This window comes from Ailuropoda melanoleuca, chromosome 1, assembly GCF_002007445.2.
Source record: "Ailuropoda melanoleuca isolate Jingjing chromosome 1, ASM200744v2, whole genome shotgun sequence".
NCBI lineage: Eukaryota > Metazoa > Chordata > Mammalia > Carnivora > Ursidae > Ailuropoda > Ailuropoda melanoleuca.
The window spans coordinates 79,999,539-80,020,157 of NC_048218.1; the positions used below are offsets into that span (position 1 = coordinate 79,999,539).

A 20,619-nucleotide genomic window follows, 5' to 3' on the forward strand; every position below is an offset into this window, starting at 1 on the left:
GCGGTTATGAGCAGGAAACCAGGCAAAGTAGAACATGACCCCTATTTGTAACCAGTCATGATTTCCCATGGGTGGTGTGCCCTTCTTTCTAAGTTTGATAAGGACTTCCAAAGGGCTCTTGTAAAGAGCTCTGAGGAAGTTGTTAAAAAAAAAAAAAAGGCAAAATAATAATAACAATAATAATGATGGGGCCTGGGTGGCACAGCGGTTAAGCGTCTGCCTTCGGCTCAGGGCGTGATCCCGGCGTTAGGGGATCGAGCCCCACGTCAGGCTCCTCTGCTATGAGCCTGCCTCTTCCTCTCCCACTCCCCCTGCTTGTGTTCCCTCTCTCACTGGCTGTCTCTATCTCTGTCGAATAAATAAATAAAATCTTTAAAAAAAAAAACTACTTAATGAAAAATTATTTTAAAAAAACAATAATAATGATAAGTTAATTAATAAAGTGATTTTTTTAAAGAGCTCTGAAGTTTATGGTTCAAAAATGAGAACCTCTGTTGTGACTCCAAAGGTCGAGAATTCTGCTATAAAACATGAGAAGGTCCATATGAGACCACACAAGTAGGAGAGAGATTTATTGTGAAAACTTGCATTGCCACCTAGATAAAGGTCACTCGGAGAAGTGTCTTGCTAACTTTGCCCCATGGGAATTCCCAGCAGTCAGTCGTTGAACTAGGCAAGAGTGTGATTAATCTTTCATCCTTCAGACTTGGGATAATGAACGTGGGTTTCAGTCGGTCCCTAACCTGGTGGTATGGACGTGTAGAAGATTCTCCTAAGAGGCAACAAAAAAACTCCAGAACAATAGGGCCCCTGGGTGGCTCATTCGGTTAAGCAGCTGCTTTTGGCTCAGGTCATGATCCCAGGGTCCTGGGATCTAGTCCCACATCTGGCTCCCTGCTCAGCAGGGAATCTGCTTCTCCCTCTTCCTCTGACCCTCCCACCACCCCCACTCATGCTTTCTCTCTCTCTTACTCACTCTCTCTCTCTCAAATAAGTAGTTAAAATCTTAAAAACAAAACAAAAAAACCCCCCAGAATAATAAACACTGATCTCATCAACCCAGATGTGTGTGCAGACTCTGGAGTGTTAGAGAGACAGGGAGGGTCAGGGGCTTCCGGTGTGATTAGAAACACTAAGTCTCCTTAGACTTAGCCCGTGGTCTGCCATTTCACAGTTTAGATTATCGGGAAATTGGACCACCTTCTTGTTTAAGAGATACACCTATGGAAATATTAGATACTAGATGGTATGCCTATAGAAGATTGGTCTTCCCCCATCCAGACTTTGCACGCATAGGACTTTATCAGAACTCTTTCTGAGCTTGGTATTCAGGATCCTGGGATTATTGTGTCCACTTGGAAAGTGCATTGAATATAAATCAGAAAACCACCAGGCATTGAATCCAGGCAGCTAACGTGTCCACACATACCTTGTAAATTTAACAGCTGCCACAGAGTGCATGTTTGCCGTGTTCCAGGCACTGTATGTACCGTCTCTAATGTTTACAGCAACCCACTGAGTCATGTCACTATATCCCCATTTTATAGAGGTGACAGAGGAGTGGTTTGCCCAAGGTCATGCAGACAATTAGAAGCAGAGTGGGGATTTGAGCCCAGTCTGCCTGGGTCTACGTATGCACATAGTCCCTCCACCGCACTGTTCTTTGCCTCTGTCATGACAGAAAATGCTTAAATTGTCACATACTGATGCCTCTTATCGGGAAGTCAAGTAAGGCTATGTATTCTTTTATTCTTACAACAAATGTTAGACAGTGTACATGGGATTCAACATTGAAGAAGATCCAGACAAGCATCCTGATGCAGTGGGGGCAGAGACACATGAACAGAGTGACAAGTGCCATAATGAGGGTCAGCATAAGGACACCTAAGTTAGGCTTGAAGGGTCGGGAGATGCTTTTTGCATCTAAGCTGTGACCTGAAGGACAAGAAGGAATCCTAGCCGAGGAGTAACAGCAATGACAATGACATCATCATAATCGTAGCTCCCACATGCACAGTGCTAACCATGAACACGTGAAATGCAGCCGTCACAACCTTTTGAGGAGGTGCTTTTTGACCCCTGTCTTACACGTGAGGTCACTGAGGCATAGAGAAGTTAGGCTAATTTGGTCAGGGTCACATAGTCACAACGTATTGATAGAAACTGTGTAGGAATCCATAAGTCTGCCCCCAGAGCCCTTGCCCTTATCAGTGTCTCTCAAGCCAAAGTGTGGGGAGAGGCGCACATATTCCATGTGCAAAAGACAAGAGGCACAAGGGAGTGGAGCCAGTTAGAGTCTCCCTGGAGAGTCCAGAGGTGGCCCAAAGGGATGAGTGAGGCAGGTGCCACCCTGTGCTTGGTGGAGTTCTGGGATAATGTCCTGCTTGCATTTGCATGCCTTGAGTTAGTAACCCCAGACATGGAGACAAATGAGACATGGAGCTAAAGTTCTCCCAAAGACTTTCCTATTTCCCATATGTGAAATGTAAGTTTATGAGCAAAGCAAATTCACTTAATACCTTTCAGGTTGCTAGACTTGTAAATGTCATGTTTAGACAGAGATAAGACACCCCAAAATGAATGTAACCTCCCAATTTCCACCAATTATCTATTCCACTGCCACCTCTCCACCTTCATCCTCCATGACAAAAAGCTGTTTCCCCTGTCTTTAACATTTCCAGAAATGCCTAGACCTATTCTTTTGGTATCATCCTTGATGTTCTCGAGATAGCTACTATTGGTACAGTAAGCAACTATAGTCCCCAAACTGGTTTTCTGTACCAGTAAATTCCTTCCTCTTGAGTTGCTCTTCACGCTCTCCTTTTTCTCTGCTGGATTGGCTCCTCCTCCTGGTCAACCAGCCACCCTCGAGTCCCTGCTCACTGTCAGGCTCTCACCCTAGTGCATCAGGAAGAAAGAGGCTGTTTTTCTAAGATTGTACACAAAGAGAGATATATTTCAACATGTATATGCCAAAATGCTAACGGTGTTTGCTTCCAAGGGTCTGACCAGAGGTGATTAAAACATCATTAGTTTTGGTTTTATGTGTCACATATCTGTATTTCTTAATTTTTCTGTAACTAACCTGTATTTACAAAATAAAAATAATACGGGTTAAAATAAATAAAGTGTTATAAGGAAGACGGAGAGGCCCAGCCTGTTCTCAGATACATTCCTGTGATAGGCAGGCAGCAGCACTTCTAACTGTTCCCTAACGCTGCTTGGGGAGCAAGTCATCTGTGACCTTGAGGAGTTTGACCCCTCCTTTTCCTGTGTGTGTTTAAACTTTTACCACAGACAGCCTTTGCAGTAGGGTCACTTAGATGTTGGATCACTGAGGGGCGCCTGGGTGGCACAGCGGTTAAGCGTCTGCCTTCGGCTCAGGGCGTGATCCCGGCGTTATGGGATCGAGCCCCACATCAGGCTCATCTGCTATAGCCTGCTTCTTCCTCTCCCACTCCCCCTGCTTGTGTTCCCTCTCTCGCTGGCTGTCTCTATCTCTGGAATAAATAAATAAAATCTTTAAAAAAAAAAAAAAAAAGATGTTGGATCACTGAGAAATTCTTCCTGTGCTTCTCTCTAGGTCAAATTTGGATCCCTTCAACCAGTACACTGAAGACCAGATCTGGGATGCCCTAGAAAGGACACACATGAAAGAATGTGTAAGTAAAGCCCCGAGGGAGGGCCTTGCTGGAATTTCAAGGGTGGAAACATAATGATGCTGTGGTCACTCCCCAGCCTGCTCCAGCTGCCTCTGTCCAACCTGACCTGTCCCTTTATTTCCAGGATATCTGTGTACAGTCACTTTAGATAAGGCTTCCCAGGCATTTCAGAAAGGGCATAAAAGTTGATATCTCTCAACCATGGCCATATTGCCCTTTTGCTATCCATTGATTAACGAAGATATTAATGACAATCAGAATTCCGTAATGCTTTTAAATTAATTTCTGTTTTATTCATCATAACGGTATGCCATGCTTTTGTAGCATGTGGATATGTATTGAGTCTGCAGAAAGCATGCAGCCTGCATATGGGGTAATTGACCTCTTGGGATAACTCAGCACGCGCCCTCCTGAGGCCACGGTCAACAGACTGATACCTCTGACCGGGAGTAGGATCTCTCATGCCCCTGAGCTGAGTCAAGCTCAGGATCCCCTGCCCGGATTCAGCTAGGTCAGCTTGGCCTTTATCACTTTGATATTGGGCTTTCTCAAACCAATACTTACAAGGATAGGCTCATAGCTTATTATAAAGGCAAGTTTGACAGCCATGAACCAATAGCCTTAGAAATCAGAAAGAGTGAGCTCCCCTTCCCCATCTCCTATGGCATGTCCATATTTTCAGAACCAAAAATTAGGGCCACAATCTGACAGGATTTGGGGATATGAAAATACTGGAATTTCTAAGACCTTTTAATGGTACGAGACTAACAGAATAGGGTATTTGAAACATGGAATGTCCTAGAAAATGAGGGTCCTAGTACACGTGATCATCACCCCTTACCTTCTTTCTGAATTAGCCAGATTCTTGGCTGGTAATTGTGGCATCTGTTTCAGAATAGTTTATTTTTGCCACTGGATTCTGGACAAAATTTAGTTCCCTTTTTTTCCCCCCCAAAATTTGCTTTTTGACTCTTCTAGTCTCTGCTTCCTCTCTCCCTAGATTGCTCAGCTACCTCTGAAACTTGAATCTGAAGTGATGGAGAATGGGGATAACTTCTCGGTGGGGGAGCGGCAGCTCCTGTGCATAGCCAGAGCCCTGCTCCGTCACTGTAAGGTAAGGCGGTCTGCGGAGCGGCAGGGAAGGGGAAGAGCGGCCTTTCCCTGCGGCATGTGGCCCAAAGGCATTCCTGGCTCCAAGCCCACTGGAGCTTTTTAGGAGCATCCACAGAGATGTTTCTAAACTCACCTTGACACGATCTGGGTATACAGCTGTTTTTGAGCCTTCAGACTTCCCTGAGCCTTTATTTTCCAAGGGTGACTTCTGTTCCTGGCCAGTGAGTAGTTGTAGTACTGTTGGAAACCATAGACTTCGAGATCTCCAGGCCATCAAATCCAGTCCCCTTGTTTTGTAACTGGAAAAGGAGGATCCAGAAAGATTACTATTCATGCTTAGGGTCGTAGAGCAAGCAGGGGCAAGCATGTTGTTCATCAGTATGACATGCATATCCTTTTGCTTGTGGAAATGAAGGCAGACATGTGGGTTTGAAGTTGTATCAGTTCTATGCAAAATGGCCCTTTACATATGTGTGTCCCTACTTAGGAAAAACAGTTTATGGTGTAAAATGTAAATAATGAAATACATTTCAGTGAAACCTAGATTAAGAAGAATGTGTAGGGGATTGGTGGGATCTCTCTTTCTCCTCTTTTGTGGCAGATTTTGATTCTAGATGAAGCCACAGCTGCCATGGATACAGAGACAGACTTACTAATCCAAGAGACCATCCGAGAAGCCTTTGCTGACTGCACCATGCTGACGATTGCCCATCGCCTACATACAGTCCTAGGCTCTGATAGGATTATGGTGCTGGCCCAGGGACAGGTACTGAGCCCCAGAGGAACCATGGCTTGGCAAGTGGCCCCGTCTGGGAGGAAAACTGGCCCCCGGCAGGATTGGGCTGATTGCCATCTTCGTGCGATCCTTAGCTTTCAGATAAGCAGCCTGAGCAACTCTAATCTGGCGGCCGCCAGGAGGGATACAGCCCTCCCAAGCCGGAGACTGAGTAGGAATACTCTTACCGGTTCTCATTTTGCTTTAGTACCTGCTTTTTTGTTGCCTGTAAAAGTGACACTTTGACTTAGGTCAGAGAGCTCGTGTACTTACTAATTAACTCATATACAAGAATTGCCCAAGGCATAGTGAGACCAGCCACCTCGAGTTTGCTTTTTGCAATAACGTAGTGGTGCCAAACTTCTTATACTGCTATTCTAAGCCTTCCCACCATCTGGCCCAGCCCAGCCGCCTTCATTTCCCACTCACTCCTTGCAGGTGCCCGTGGCCATAAACAATCTTGCATCCCCTAAACTGGCTCCCCTCTGTGTCTTTCCTCACTCAGTTCCATGTACCTCCAATGCCTTTTCTTCTCGTTCCCCCGGCCACATCCCCACATCTGTCGGCTTGCAGCCTGCCTGTCCCTCTGAAAGACACAGCTTACATGCCCTGATGGCTTCTGCCGCCTGAAACTTTCTGTGTAGCTCTCGTGTGGCTCTTCAGCCTCCTCTGATGATAACTGGCTAAGGCCCTCTCTCCCGATCAGACTGTAAACTCTCTAAGGGCAGGGGTCATGCCTTGTTCATCTTTGGGTCCCTGGCAGGGGCTCCGTGCTACGTTCTTTGCACATGGTAGATGTTAAGTACATCACTTAAGATGTTAAGTACGTCACTTAAGATGTTAAGTAAATTTATGTTGGACAGATATCTCCTTTGTGTGCGCCTGGGATGGCAGTAAATTAATGGTTTGGCAGAAATAACGAGCCAGTTGCAATGTGTAACTTGTCTTGTGTGAGTAATAATAATGGCCCCCATAAAAGCCACTTCCACTGAATGCTTACGGTATGTCAGACACCGTGCTAAGGGCTTTACTACAGTCTCTCAACATGTAATTAGTCATCACAATCACCGAGAAAGATGCAGAGGGGTGAACCCAGCCTTCCAGAAGAGCAGATGGGCTCAGGGAACTTAAACTATCTCCAGTCCACAGGGAGGGAGCGAGTTGGAGCTGAGCTAGGCCGGCGATGCCAAAGCCAGCACTTTACACAGCCAGACCTCCCCTCCCTCTATTTGTGGAGAAGTCCTGAGGAAAACATTTACTACAACAGATGTAGGCTGCGCTTCAGAGCTGAGTTTGAGAGAACACAGGAGTTAATGATTTTCTGCTCATCTTGAAATTATGTTAACATTAGTGGTTTTTGTTACTTTTTTTGTTTGCATTATCCTAAATGTTTACTGAGATTCTATTACACATTCGATACACAGAGCTACTACTCTTTACATAGGTATTACGTAGAAGAATATCATAAAATAGGGCGCCTGGGTGGCTCAGTCATTAAGCGTCTGCCTTCGGCTCAGGGTGTGATCCCGGCATTCTGGGATCAAGCCCCGCATCAGGCTCCTCCACTGGGAGCCTGCTTCTTCCTCTCCCACTCCCCCTGCTTGTGTTCTCTCTCTCGCTGGCTGTCTCTCTCTCTCTGTCAAATAAATAAATAAAATCTTTAAAAAAAAAAGAAGAATATCATAAAATAAAGCCGAGGGGACCAAGAACACTGTCTGGGAAATTCTTTCTTAAAGACATACACCTAGACTTTTCTTTTCTTTTCTTTTCTTTTCTTTTCTTTTCTTTTCTTTTCTTTTCTTTTCTTTTTTCTTTTCTTTTCTTTTTTCTTTTCTTTTCTTTTCTTTTCTTTTCTTTTTTCTTTTCTTTTTTAAGATTTTATTTATTTATTTGACACAGAGAGACAGCGAGAGAGGGAACACAAGCAAGGGGAGTGTGAGAGGGAGAAGCAGGCTTCCCACCGAGCAGGGAGCCTGATATGGGGCTCGATCCCAGGACCCTGGGATCATGACCTGAGCCAAAGGCAAGATGCCCAACTACTGACCCAGCCAGGTGCCCCTAGACAACTTAGTTTCCATGAGTGGCTCAATGTTTTGGAATGGGGATCGATTGGCTCTTTATGAGGAACTCTATCCTTCCCCTCCCTTCTTGTAAATTAAAATTTCCTTGTAATTTTAGGAAAGCCTGAAAAACATGAAAAAAGCATAAAGGAAAAAACAAGTCACTTACCTCCCAGGGATAAGCATCATTAATACATTCATTTGCCCCCTGCCAGCATTTTTCATGCATCTGTACACACAGACTCTAGTGGATAGGATGTGCTCTGACGCAGACACACAAGACCAGAATGCAAGGGGCTTGGACAGTAGGAGTCTGTCAGCCTGTGGCGGGAGGCCAGAGGGCTGGTTCTTCAGCAGCTTCTAGCCAGTGCTCACCCTCCCCGCCCATCATGGTGCAGGATGTCTGCGCTGGCACCCCCGTCATAGCCTCACGCAGGCAGGCCTGGGGAAGCGTACTTTGTCTTCTACCTACATCTACCGGGCAGAACACCTAGAAGCACCCCCAGAGACTTCTCTTCGGTCAAGGCTGTGGCCCATGCCTTGGTCCTGTAGCAGGAAAGGGTGGGAAAGAGCGTAGGTGACATTTTCTGCCTCTATTGTGGAGGGCAGGTCCTGCCAGCATATCGTTCAGTTTTTTGCTGCAGTAAGACTTTCAGTGGCTGCATAGAAGTCTATCACAGGAATGGATAATTGACTGAGTGGATCCCTTACTTCCTTTTTAATTCTGCCACCTGGGTATTTTGAGCTGTCTTTCCATGTATAGGTTAGGATCAGTTTGTACAACAAGATGACATTTGCCTACTATCCCCTTGACTTGAGCTGCAATTTTTTTTCCCCCTGAGATTATGTGAAGGAGATCTGGAAGTCTTTGTCCCTAACATTTCCCTCACCCTGGTTGGAAGAAACAAAAACCCAAAAGTGGAACCATTTGGGCATGGCAGGACTCATGGCATTGTCACTGCAATTCCAACCCGAGGGAGCTTTGGGGTTTGCCTCCTTCCTGGCATTGGTCCTCTGGATGACCCCACATGACGTGTCTCCTTCCTTTGCAGGTGGTGGAGTTCGACACCCCATCAGTCCTTCTGTCCAATGACAGCTCCCGGTTCTATGCCATGTTTGCCGCTGTGGAGAACAAGGTCGCTGTCAAGGGCTAACTCCTCCCCGGCCGCTGTCTCTTTCCCTTGGAACATTGCCATTCCCTGCCTAGGGCGGGCCCTTCATCGCGTCCTCCTGCCGAAACCTTGCCTTTCCCAATTTTATCTTTCGCACAGCAGTTCAGGATTGGCTTGTGTGTTTCAATTTTAGGGAGAGTCATATTTTGATTATTGTATTTATTCCATATTCATGTAAACAAAATTTAGTTTTTGTTCTTAATTGCACTCTAAAAGGTTCAGGGAACCGTTATTATAAATGTATCAGAGGCCTATAATGAAGCTTTATACGTGTAGCTATATCTATATATAATTCTGTACATAGCCTATATTTACAGTGAAAACGTAAGCTGTTTATTTTATATTAAAATAAGCACTGTCCTGATAACAGTGCAAGTTCCTATCATTTTTGTACAGTTTGCTGTACTAGAGATCTGATTTTGCTATTAGATCGTAGGGAGGGTAGCATACTGTTCTTCTTCGGCTGGTGGTTTCACGGTGCCGGGTTCTCCGGATGTCCAAAAGAAAGATGTGTGGCAAGAGCGGGCCCTCCAGCGGCCCCCTCTGCGCCTTCTCACAGCCACACCTGGGGGGCGGCATGGAGGGGGCCGCCAGAGGCCATGCAGAGCGCCGTGAATTCTCAGGGCTCCTGCTTTCTGTCCTGTTGTCATTCACTGTTTCTGTCAGGAGAGCAGTGGGGCACAGCCCCAGCCCCCTTTTCACTCCCTCCGTCAGGAATGAGAATCACAGAAGAACATTCCTCGGATGGGGGAGTCTCTTTCCTGCCTTCCTCTTTTTGCTGTTGTTTCTTAACCAGAATCAAGTCTATTCACAGAGTGTCCCACTGCCTCAGGTTCCTAAATGCTGGCCACTGCACAGAGCTGTCCAGCTCCTACACCTGCTGGCCCCACACCCCGGGGCCAGCTGCTGCTTTCGTCAGTGGTACTTTGTCATTTGCCCGGTCCCACGCCTCCACGGTTCAGTGACAGGGTTCAGGAGTTTGTGGGTCTGTTCTCTCTCATTGCCGTTGTCACACAGTCTGTCTCTCTCCAAAGTCTGCGACTTTAAGCAGCTCTTGCTACCAGTGTCTCACACTGGTGTAGAAGTTTTTTGTACTGTAAAGAGACCTACCTCAGGTTGCTGATTGCTGTGTGGTTCCGTGTGTTCCCGCAAACCCCCTTTGTGCTGTGGGACCAGTAGCTCAGGTGGGCGTGGTCGCTGCTGTCATCAACAGAATGGTCAGCGTTGCATGTCGTGACCAACTAGACATTCTGTCGCCTTAGCATGTTTGCTGAACACCTCGTGGAAGCAAAAATCTGAAAAAGTGAATAAAATTATTTTGGATTTTGTAAAATTCTTGGTGTATAAAACTGTACTCTGGGAAGGGAGCAAGATGTCTGTGTGAATGGCCTTGGGGTACAAGAGCCTTGGCTCTGAAGATCCAATGACAGACTTACATGCTGGTAAGACCAGTGACAGAACTGGTTGGTGGCAAGGGGGGTGGGGCCCAGTGTGCCTGGAGTCCTCGTGGTGGGCTTTAGTCGCTTCAGCCTGTGTTCCTGGGCATGGTCACCAGACAAAGTCCCCGTGCTGCTAATAAGAGGCGGGGTGGGAAGGGTGAGTGATTGTGGGGAGGCGGGCAATTGTGAAATATAGTTCACATAAGCAGGTTGTTAAGAATTCAAACAATGCAGTTACCCTTTCAGCCAATTCATTCAGATGAACTCATTGAGACTTAAGTACCATTCCAAAGGCAATTGTTCTAAAGTTTCTCAATATATTGTGTTGAATGCAGCCAAGAAGGCTTTTAAGCTATTTGTATTCGTCTGGCAGAAATCGTATCTTAAATCTAGCCATTTTTGTGAACTACCATCTTAAGAATTCAAGGGGCTGGCTCTAAAGTTAAAGTTCAGTTCCTTCTTGTCACATGCCAAGTGCCTGGCGGGCACATGTGACCTGTGGCTACCGTCCTGGGTGGTGCAGGAATGGAACATTTGCATCACTGCAGAATGTTCTGTTGGACAGCACTAAGGTAAACAGCTGCTTTTTTTGATTCCCAGGTTTACCTTACAAGAAGGTAACAGGGTCCTATCTCTCGGTTTCCCTTACCTCTCTCACCCTGCTTTGCCCCTTAAACGGAGGTATTTCCTGCCTTCTGCCCCCTGGCCTTTTCTCTCCCGCGTGGATCTTTCACTCCTGCAGGCACAGTGACAAATCAGCTGTGGGCTTGGCCTGTCTCCTAAGTGCTGAACGCCTCTCCTGGCATCTTCCAGGTGCCTCAGACAGCCTCTCGAAAGTCTAACAGAGCTCCTTGCCTTAGCGAGCAGTCCCGTGGCCTCCTTAGTCTTCCAGGCTAGAAGCCTTGAATTGTTTCAGTTCTCTCTCTCTCTCTGCCCTAGTGAAGGCCCACCTTCCTTCTTTGTTTCATGTTGCAGCTGCAGCTCATAGCCAGTGTCCCTGCCTCAGCGCCCTTCTCCAGACCGTTGTATAAACCACTGTTCAAATGCTGGCCAAAGATGCAAGCGGGCCAAATGCTTTCCACCAAAATCTTCAAGGGACAGCTGCCTAGAAAGGGGCCCATGTTCTTTAGCTTGGCATTGAGGGTGTCCATTCTCTGGCTCCAATCCTCCATTTCCACTCAGTATTCCTAAAAATAGGCTACTATTTTCACACCTGTAAGTCTTTGCTATTAGCCTGGAATCCCTTGATTCTCTCTTGTTTCTTTGTTTGCGTGAGAGCAGGGGAGGGGCAGAGGGAAAGAGAGAATTATAAGCAGGCACCAAGTAGAGCCGGATCCAGGGCTTGATCTCAGAAACTTGAGATCATGACCTGGGCTGAAACTAATAGACGCCTAACTGACTGCACCACCCAGGTGCCCCAATCCTCTCTTGTTTAAAAAAGCCATGTTTTGGGGCGCCTGGCTGGCTCAGTCAGTAGAGTGTGCGACTCGACCTTGGGGTCATGAGTTCACCCCCACATTGGGCATAGAGCACACTTAAAGTAAGTAAATAAATAAGCAAGCCATGTTTTTTTAAACTCAGGTCAACTATTATCTCCTCTACAAGCCTTTCTCTTCAGATTCCTCTAGGTTCCTACAACCTTTTGCTTCCTATTTTTTTGTTATTTTAATTTTTTTCTGTTTTGATTTCCTTTTTCTTTGCATGTTGTAACTGATCGAATGAATATAAACTCCTTTAAAGGCATTAAATCATCTTATTTTTGTATACCTTATCATTCCTGGCTTAAATACTATGTTTTACGTATATTAGGTGCTTCCTAAGTATCATGCTACTCAGCTGAGTCTTGAATCGTGCTGCCCCTCCCCCCCTTCAAAGCAGAGGCGGAAAGAAAGCAGCTCCCTGTGGGAACCCCACTGAACACTCGGCAGAATTCTGGAGGCCAAGTTCACTGCAAACTGTCAGATGTCACATCATCATTTCCCCTTCTACAAAGCCTGGAGACTAGAGTCAGCAGTTGTAGAGTGTTTATGGGGAGCAGTCAAACTGGGACGCTTGCAAGAGTGAAAAAGTCACAATTAATAATAAAGTGTGCTAAAACAGTGCCATCTAGCACTGGCCCTTGCCCCAGTGGCCTGGATATGGTGTCTGAGTCTACAAGCCCTCCCTTGGTTAGGGATCCCTGGGTTTCCCAATCCTCTTTAGTAAGAGCTACAGTCCCTTGGGAACTTGACTTCGCCGCCCAGAGGCAGTCAGGTCACCCGTATTTGTTTCCAGTCACTCCCAGGAGGCACAGGGCACACGGCGCAAGTTACACACAGACATAAGAAAGAAAAGCTCCTCTTTGTTCAAGTGTATGGAGATAAGTTTTGGAACCTCTCCTGCCTCACCTCTCATTTCTTCCATCTCTAGTGGCTTTTATGTCTCCTGAGACTTCTCTCCTCTCCCGTTTGTAGTGGATGGAGATGTGGGGGCTGGGATGGGACACCCTTCAGGCACTGAACTTGGATTTGGCACTGGATTTGGGTAGATCTTGAGGTGGGAAAAACCCCTGGAGCCCATCTATTGGGGGGAGTTGAGCGATCTACAGTGGGGGGCAGTTGGTTAAGGGAAATGGCTCCTGCTTGGGGCACAGCCCCCCAGGGCTGAGGCTGTGATATGCAGTCCTTATAGACTGTTTCTCCAAGGGCCACAGAAGGGGGTCTGGATGGTGGCCTGGGGGCAGAGAAGGGAGGAGGGGAGGAAAGGGCATCTCAGCTCCGAAGAAGGGGTTTCTGGGTGCAGCATCAGGTAGGATGCAAAGGGACTCCCGGGGCCGGGTAAGGCCTTGTGCAGGAGGCTCATCAGAACCTCTGGAAGCAAGACTGTGAACGTCTCACACCTGTTTTCTCTTAGGCTTTAGCAAACTTCTTTTTGAGAATGCTGGCCTGTCCCAGCTGGGAGGCAGCTATGGAATGAGAAAACTCAATGTGGAGACAGAAGACCTGGATTAATAAACAGATCAGCTCACCCTTCTGAGCCTCACTTTCTTCATCCGTAAAGTGGAAGCAATGACTTTCTTCACAGTATCGTAGAGAGGCCTGGTTTAGAAATTTGATGTGAAAATTACCTCATGCAGGGAAGGTGCTTAGCCAAGACATCTTATTGATTTGAGTTGTTCCTAGAGGACCCAGAGAAAGGGGTCTGAGTTTTGTCCATCCTTGGCGTAGAGTTAAAAAGAGAAAACAGGGAGCCCTACGTAGAAGCTCTGGTAAGCGGGCCACTGGTGTGCTCACACAGAGGAAGGGTGTGCACTGTGGGACTGGGTCCTGCGAGCCACCAAGTCCTGTCAGTGAGCCCACATCATTCAACGGCAACTCAGGACTCCGAGCAATCGGGTGACACAGCTGGAGAAACCCGAAAAAAGGGAGGCCTGTGCCAGCCTGTAGGAGCTTGTCATATTGTGGAAAAGATGGTGTAGACGCGAAACGTAGACAACAGAGCCAAGGAATCAACCCGGAATAAGGCAAGGACCACTGTGGGAGACGGCTGGCATGTTGGGAGGAAGTGGTGAGGGATTGGTGGGGTTGACTAGAGAAGCTCTCGGAGGGGTGACTTTTCTGAAACAATGTTATGAGGAAGGGGGAACGTGATCTGTTGGAGAGGGGAAGGCAACTTCTAACCAACAGGAAGCGGTTTTGTGGGAATGGCAGCAGTCACAAATACTGTTGCAAGCATGGAACATTACCCACAGCGCTTCCGTGGAATATCATCTAATCCCCCCCTTCTCCCCAGTCCCAGGCAACCACTGATTTACTTCCTGCCTCCATAGCTTTGCCTATAAATGGAGTCATGCAGTATGTTCTTTGTGTTTGGCTTCTTCACTTAGCGTAATGTGTTCAGGTTCGTCCATGTTAGAGCATATACCAGTATCTCCTTCTTTGTTGCAAAGAACATTCCACTATATGATTACACCACATTTTATTTGGGCATTCATCAGTTCATAGACATTGGGTTGTTTCCACTTTTTGGACGTTATGAATAATGCTGCTATAAGCATATGTGTACAAGTTTCTGAGTGAACACATATTCTCATTTCCTTCCAGTGTATACCTAGCAGCGGAATTGTTGGGTCATATGTTAACTCCATAATTAATCATCTGAGGAACTGCTTCCAAAGGAGCCCACCATTTTACATTCTCTATAGCATCTCTTACCCTCCAGCTGCTAATTGGATTAGACCAGTAGGAGGCACTGACAGAGATCAGAGAGTGAAGGAGAGTGACGATGGGGTCTTCGTCCCTGCAGAATTGCCATAAACCAGCTGCATCCCGCTACCAAAGGCCAGAGCTCTTGCCCGTGACCCTCTCCACCCAGCTAGGGGCTCCAGGTTCTTCCAACATCCCTGCCCTTTGACTTTGTAAAAAAATGTAGTAAAATATACACAACACAAAATTGACCATTTTAACTATTTTCATGGGTACAGTTCAAGTGGCATTAAGTACATTCACATTGTTGTACAACCATCACCAGCAACAATCTCCAGAACTTTCCTATCTGCCCAAACTGAAACTCCGTACACATTAAACAATGTTCCCTGACTCTTTAAGCCTTGAGTGGAAGAGGCTCCCCACCATGGCTAACCTTGAGCACTGCACTATGCTTTGTGGTTCCCCTAATCACTGCCCACACACACCTTTGTAAACTATGTCTTTATTCAACTACCCTCAATTTACTCAGCTTGAGAGCACCATCTACCTCCTGGCAGCCCTGGTACGGGTATAGAGTTCTGTGGAGCAGGTTGCTTTCTCAGTTGCCCAAATGAGGAAACTGAGGCAAGTGGAGGCTGAATGACTTGCCAGGGGTCACTCACCTGGTAAGAGAAGAGCTAGGATCTAGACCCAGCAGTCTGGCTCTTAGACAATTGAAACAAAGCAAAAGCTCCAGAAATTGACTACAGACAAACATGGGCACCTGAGGCCAGTGAAGATCCGAGCCTGACCCGAGCTTGGAGGTGGGTGGAGGACAGTGACTGGGATGCTGGTGAGACCTCCGGGGAGGCTGTTTAGTGCTTGGACAGAGGACAGCAGGAAACATGAGCTCGGCTTTCATCATACTGAGTAGGAGTGGTGTATCTTGAGGGGAGACAACACCACTCCAGGGGCTGCCCCCCATCCCTTACTGATCCGACCCATGTAGTCGCTAAGACTCCCAGGCAGAGGCTGAAAGGAGCCTGATGAGGGCTGAGCCAGCAAGTTTATAGGTTTGGCAAATGTCTTCTAGAAAGTAACTATAAGACCACGACCCTGTTATCAGCTCCTTCGTCTGCTGGCACAGCAGGAGGCCCTGAGCCCTGAGGGTCTAAAAGCTGTGTCAAATTAGGTCAAGTTAAAAAAGAATGAATCTGGGGCACCTGGGTGGCTCAGTTTGTTGAGTGTTCGACTCTTGATTTTAGCTCAGGCCATGATGCCAGGGTCCTGGGATCAAGCCCCATGTTGGGCTCCCTGCTTGGCGGGAAGCCTGCTTCTCCCTCTCTCACTCCCCCCACTTGTGTTCCCTCTCTCACTGTCTCCTTCTCTCTGTCAAATAAATAAAATCTTAAAAAAAAAAGAGAGAGAGAGAAAGGAGGGAATCAGAGTTCAGTTCTGTTTTATGCCATTTGGGATCCGAAAACTTCCTTATTAAGAGTGCATTTCTGCCAATTTGATCCCAGGAATTGTTCTGTGATAAGAGCTCCAGGGGGCCATTAATAGCCTGGAATCAATACTGAGTTATTGCAAGTTGGGTGGGAGATGCTTCCTGAAAGAGGACTCAAAGCTCGCCAGCAGATCAGGAAACGTTACAGGTAAACTGTTCCTAAGCGTTCCATCAAGTCAAGTTAGAACAACAACAGCAACAATCCCTAATACAGTGATGGCACTTCAAACCTGTCTTCTCATTCTATTTGTGAGCTCCAAACTGCCGTTTCCTGGGAGGAAGCTGGCATAGAGTCCCCAGGGGGCACCCAGCTGGCAGATGGCTCTGTAATTTGGGGAAGAGGCGGGGTTGCCCTTTTTGTGTGCTGGATAGGCTATCCTCTGAGGCTGTTCCATGCACTAAGATCAGTCAGTCACTTTGCAAGGAATCCAGAATGTCACCCAGAACAGGAAATAAATAATTCTGGAGGGAAAAGAGCATCTTCCTCAAGGCCCTCTGCATCTGAAGATGATTATTAATCGATGTTGTAATGCAGAGGTTTCTTCATCCCAGGTAGGGAAAACGGGGGGAAACTCCCAGGACTGTAATTAGGAAATCTATAGCTTACTCAGGCAGTAGCAAGAACATGTGCCTCCCAAACCCTCCACTTAAAGCCATGGAGTGACCAGCTCTGGGTGACTGTGGGTCCAGATCATGCCCCTCTGTAAGCCTGGCTCACTTAGTAGAACATGGGATTCTTGATCTCAAGGTTGTAAGTTCAAGCCCCACATTGATTACTTAAAAAAAATAAAACTTAAGAAACAAAAAGAAAGGAAAGGAAAGTGCCTTCTGAAAGTATTTACATCGGCTGACTGTCTGCTTTCTTCATTTGCTACTGTTTAGGACGCAGGTTTAAACCTTGACGAGTTTTTTTTTTCTTTTTTTCAATTTCAAGATACCTTTCTTGAAAGCAAGAATCCTGTTCCCCACAGGAGTGCCTGATTTAATTCTGTGGTATTTGTTAAATGAGGCATGAGGTATGAAGCTTTCCTCAGAACCCCGGAGCTGAGTGTCCTGGGTCCAGAGCCAACCCCATCCTGGCTCCACTTTGACTTTCCTGTTAGCGCAAGGCCACATGGTAAGGAGACCCCACACTGTAGGGGCCTTCGGCTCCTTTTTGCTCCCACCTAATCAGGCTGATTCTCTGTCTAATCTCTGACTTCTTCTTTGAGGTTAGAATGAGGGCTAGGGCTGGGGTTCAAGTTCTCCTCCCCCCAGTCCTAAAGAGGGAAGGTTTTTGTCTTCTCCCCTTCTCTCTGCCTCATCACTCAGTCTTTCTCTGTCATTCCATTTCTTCTGCCTCACCCCCCCCACCCCGCCATATTTGTTGCCCTGTGCAGAACCTGGTCCTCTTCAGTCATGCCTATCAGCTGCTGGCCTTCTCCATGAGTGGCAGCAGCTGCGTCTCCAGACCCGGGCTGGGAGTCTTCAGGATGAATGTGGGTGGCCCTTAGCCAGCAAAGTGTAATGCTCAGCAACTTCACTGATGTGAGCCTGGACAAAAGGAACCCAGGGAGAGCTGCCTGCTGAATCTTCTGGAGGCCACCTGCCCCTGGGCCACGGTCACCAGCACACTGGGTGTTCTCAGAACACATTTTAGCCCACTCTCAGGGCCAGGTCCTGGGTCAGCTGAGGCTCCTGGAGCCACACCAGCTTCTCTTTGCAGGGTACCATTGTCTTGCCCAACCTGGCCTCTGTGCTCCTCGATCCTGAGTGTTGGGAGACCCCCCCCAGCAGTTCAACCCAGGCCACTTTTTGGCCAAGGATGGAAACTTCCTGGTCCACGAGGCTTTCCTGCCATTCTCTGCAGATACCAGACAAAGCATTGGATTATGCGTGGTAGGGGGTGCGTGCTGAGACAGGCACAAAGACAGCTGCCACCATCTAACCTTTCCCTCTGCTTCCAGGGCATCGAGTACGCCCAGGGCTCAGCAGGCTTGGATGGAGCTCTTCCTCATGTTTGCCACCCACCTTGGGACCTTTTGTTCCAACTGCCAGAGGGGAGCCTAGGACTCAGGCTACAATACATTTGGGACACTTTGCAGCCCCATCCCCAGAAGATCTGTTCAGTGTCCCATCTGAGTTGCTCCAGCCTAGGTCCTGGGGGTGGGGGGGAGGATCTGGAGAACTGTCCCCCACAAAGTCCTTCCTCAGTCTCTCTCAGCTCCCTCAAAGTTATAGAAGAAGAACAGAGTTTTCCCCAACTCAGCTACTCATGGGTCCCCCTAATACAGGCTCTGTGCAGGGACATTAGGGAGGAGACTTAATAAGGATTCTATACGAGTAGCTCCGTTCTTAGGTTAGTTATGCTCTGGCAGGAAAGGATTTTACAAGGTTACTTAAAGGTTGGCATTGAATCATTTCACAAGATTAACTTGTGTCAAGCCTCCTACTGTAGCAGCTAAATAGGTTCAGAGGGAAAGACGTTTGAGAAAAACTGTCAGTATAATAACTGCCCCTGAATACTACTGATGCTGGCACCTAAAAAGCCCCAAACTGGGCAGTTTATTTTCTGCCCTCTCCTGCCCTCTCCTGACCAAAGGGAAGAAGTGCAGGCCGCTGCCGACAGCGTGGGAAAGATTGTCCCCAGTCTGTTATCAGGCAAAACCAGCAGCCAAGGTAACTGTTTTCAACAAATTATCTACCAATCACTCCCTTTACTTTTTTCCAACCGCAGCTCAGCCACTGCCAAGATCCCCAAGTTTTGAAACATTGTGTCTCCAGACGAGGCTTGTTTATTCTAAAAAGATTGACTTACATTAAGTCAAAATCAAAATGAGATACCATTGCTCATCTTTTAGAATTGCTAAAAACAAAACCGTGACAATCCCAAGCAACTGAAACCCTCATACTCTGCTGGTGGCAATGAATGGTACAACAACACTGGAAAACAGTTTGGCAATCTCTTATACAATTAAACATTACACTTTGCAGGGGCCCCTGGGGTGCTCAGTAGGTTGGGTGTCTGCCTTCAGCTTGGGTCATGATCCTGGGGTCCTGGAATCAATTCTGGCATAGGGCTCCCTCCTCAGCGAGGAGTCTGTTCCTCCCTCTGTCTCTCGTCCCTGCTTGTGCTTGCACTCTCTCACTCAAAGAAATAAAAAAAATCTTAAAAGCAAAAAAAGCAAGCAAACAAACAAAAAAACCACAAACCCCAAAAACACATTACACCATACAACCCAGCCATCTCACTCCTGGGTATTCACCCAACAGAAATGAAAGTATATGTTAACACCAAGACATACTATACGATTCTATTTCTAAGGTATTCTTTGAAAGGCAAAACTACAGGGACATAAAGCAGATAAGTGGTTGCTAGGGTCTGAGAGTAAGGTTATGGATTGACTATAGAGGGACATAAGGGAACTTTCTGGGGTGATAGAAATGTTCTGTCTGATAACTGGTGATGGCTATACAACTGAGTATGTTTGTCAAAAATCATGGAACTATACACCTAACAGTGAATTTTATTGTATATAAATCATATCTCAATAGATTTGACTTCTAAGAAAGGCAGGTCCTTTTTAAAAATATTTAATTTTTTTTTAAAGTAAGCTCCACACCCAGCATGGGGCTCAAACTCATGGGACTCAAACGCATGAACCCAATATCAATGGTCACATGCTCTACCAACTGAGCCAGCCAGACACCCCTAAGAAAGGCATGTCTTACCATTCTCCTTTGAGTTATTTAAAAGATGTACATGGGAATACACCAACATTTCAGTTAGTAGGATATCAATCATTGCTGCTGCACGGAGCTGGGAGAATTCCCTTTAGAATGGGAATTCTTGGTGGATTAATTAGCCTCTGGGTTTTTTTGCAGGCAAGCTTACCAGTTCCTCTAGACTTTATGAAATCTTGAAGCTCTCTCACAGACAACTCATTTTCTGTGTGGAACCATACCTATGGCCCAGAGAGTTCAGACTGGGACCCACTGAGCAAGTTGGGTCCCAGAAAGCCCCAGAAAGACTGGGGTTCTCTTGCCTGGGAGATTCTCCCCCAAACCCTCCCCAAGGCTGGCACCTATTTGTGGCCCACGAAGGCTATAGGGTGGAAAAAACACAGCAGCCTAATCCACCTGCTTTTTGCCTTCCTCTCCTAAGCTTCTCTCAGTTCTCGGCCCTGTTAGAGTTCCTCTGGTAAAATAAGAAAAATATTTGGGTTTTGTTCCTCGCAAAAGCTTCTCAAACCCTTGGAATCTCTGAGTGACAAGAGCATCTTCTGTCATTCATAAGAAGCCCTTTTGAGTTTATTCTAATGAGGTGATTTGGGGGGTGCTGGACAGCATCAGGATGGGGCTGGTCACCATAAAGACCAAGAGATTAGAGGGTTGGAATTTTCAGTCCTACCCACCGAGCCTCTGGGAAGGAGGGGAGGAGGCTGCAGATTAGCTCTATAAAAACTCAAACAATGAGATTTGTTGAGTTTCCAGGTTAGTGAATACATCCACTTGCTGGGAGGGGGCACATCCCAGTTCCATGAACACAGAAGTTCCTATGCAGGGGGCCCTTCCAGATCTCATGCTGCGTACCTCTCTATCTTGCTTTCCATCTATATCCTTTGCATTATCTTTTATAATAAACTGGTAAACGTAAGTAAATGTTTCTCTAAAAGTTCTGTGAGCCACTCTAGCAAATTAATTGAACTCGAGCAGAGAGTTGGGGAAATGTCTGATCTATAGCCA

At 46.8% G+C, this 20,619-nt stretch overlaps 1 protein-coding gene across 5 annotated transcripts in view; it reads left to right on the forward strand.

Annotated features, from left to right (window-relative positions):
- Nucleotides 1–10,286, forward strand: part of ABCC5 (ATP binding cassette subfamily C member 5) — a 176,078-nt gene extending 165,792 nt beyond the window's left edge. For 3 of the 5 annotated variants that reach the window (XM_034661882.1, XM_034661878.1, XM_034661885.1), the window contains exons 23-26: nt 3,584–3,662; nt 4,663–4,776; nt 5,377–5,541; nt 8,663–10,286. In XM_034661882.1, coding sequence (XP_034517773.1) covers nt 3,584–3,662; nt 4,663–4,776; nt 5,377–5,541; nt 8,663–8,764 — 460 coding nt within the window. In that variant the 3' untranslated portion in view covers nt 8,765–10,286. The remainder of the gene's footprint in view (nt 1–3,583; nt 3,663–4,662; nt 4,777–5,376; nt 5,542–8,662) is intronic. The other 2 variants (XM_034661871.1, XM_002915698.4) reach the window with 2 other exon arrangements.
- The last annotated feature ends 10,333 nt before the right edge of the window (nt 10,287–20,619 follow it).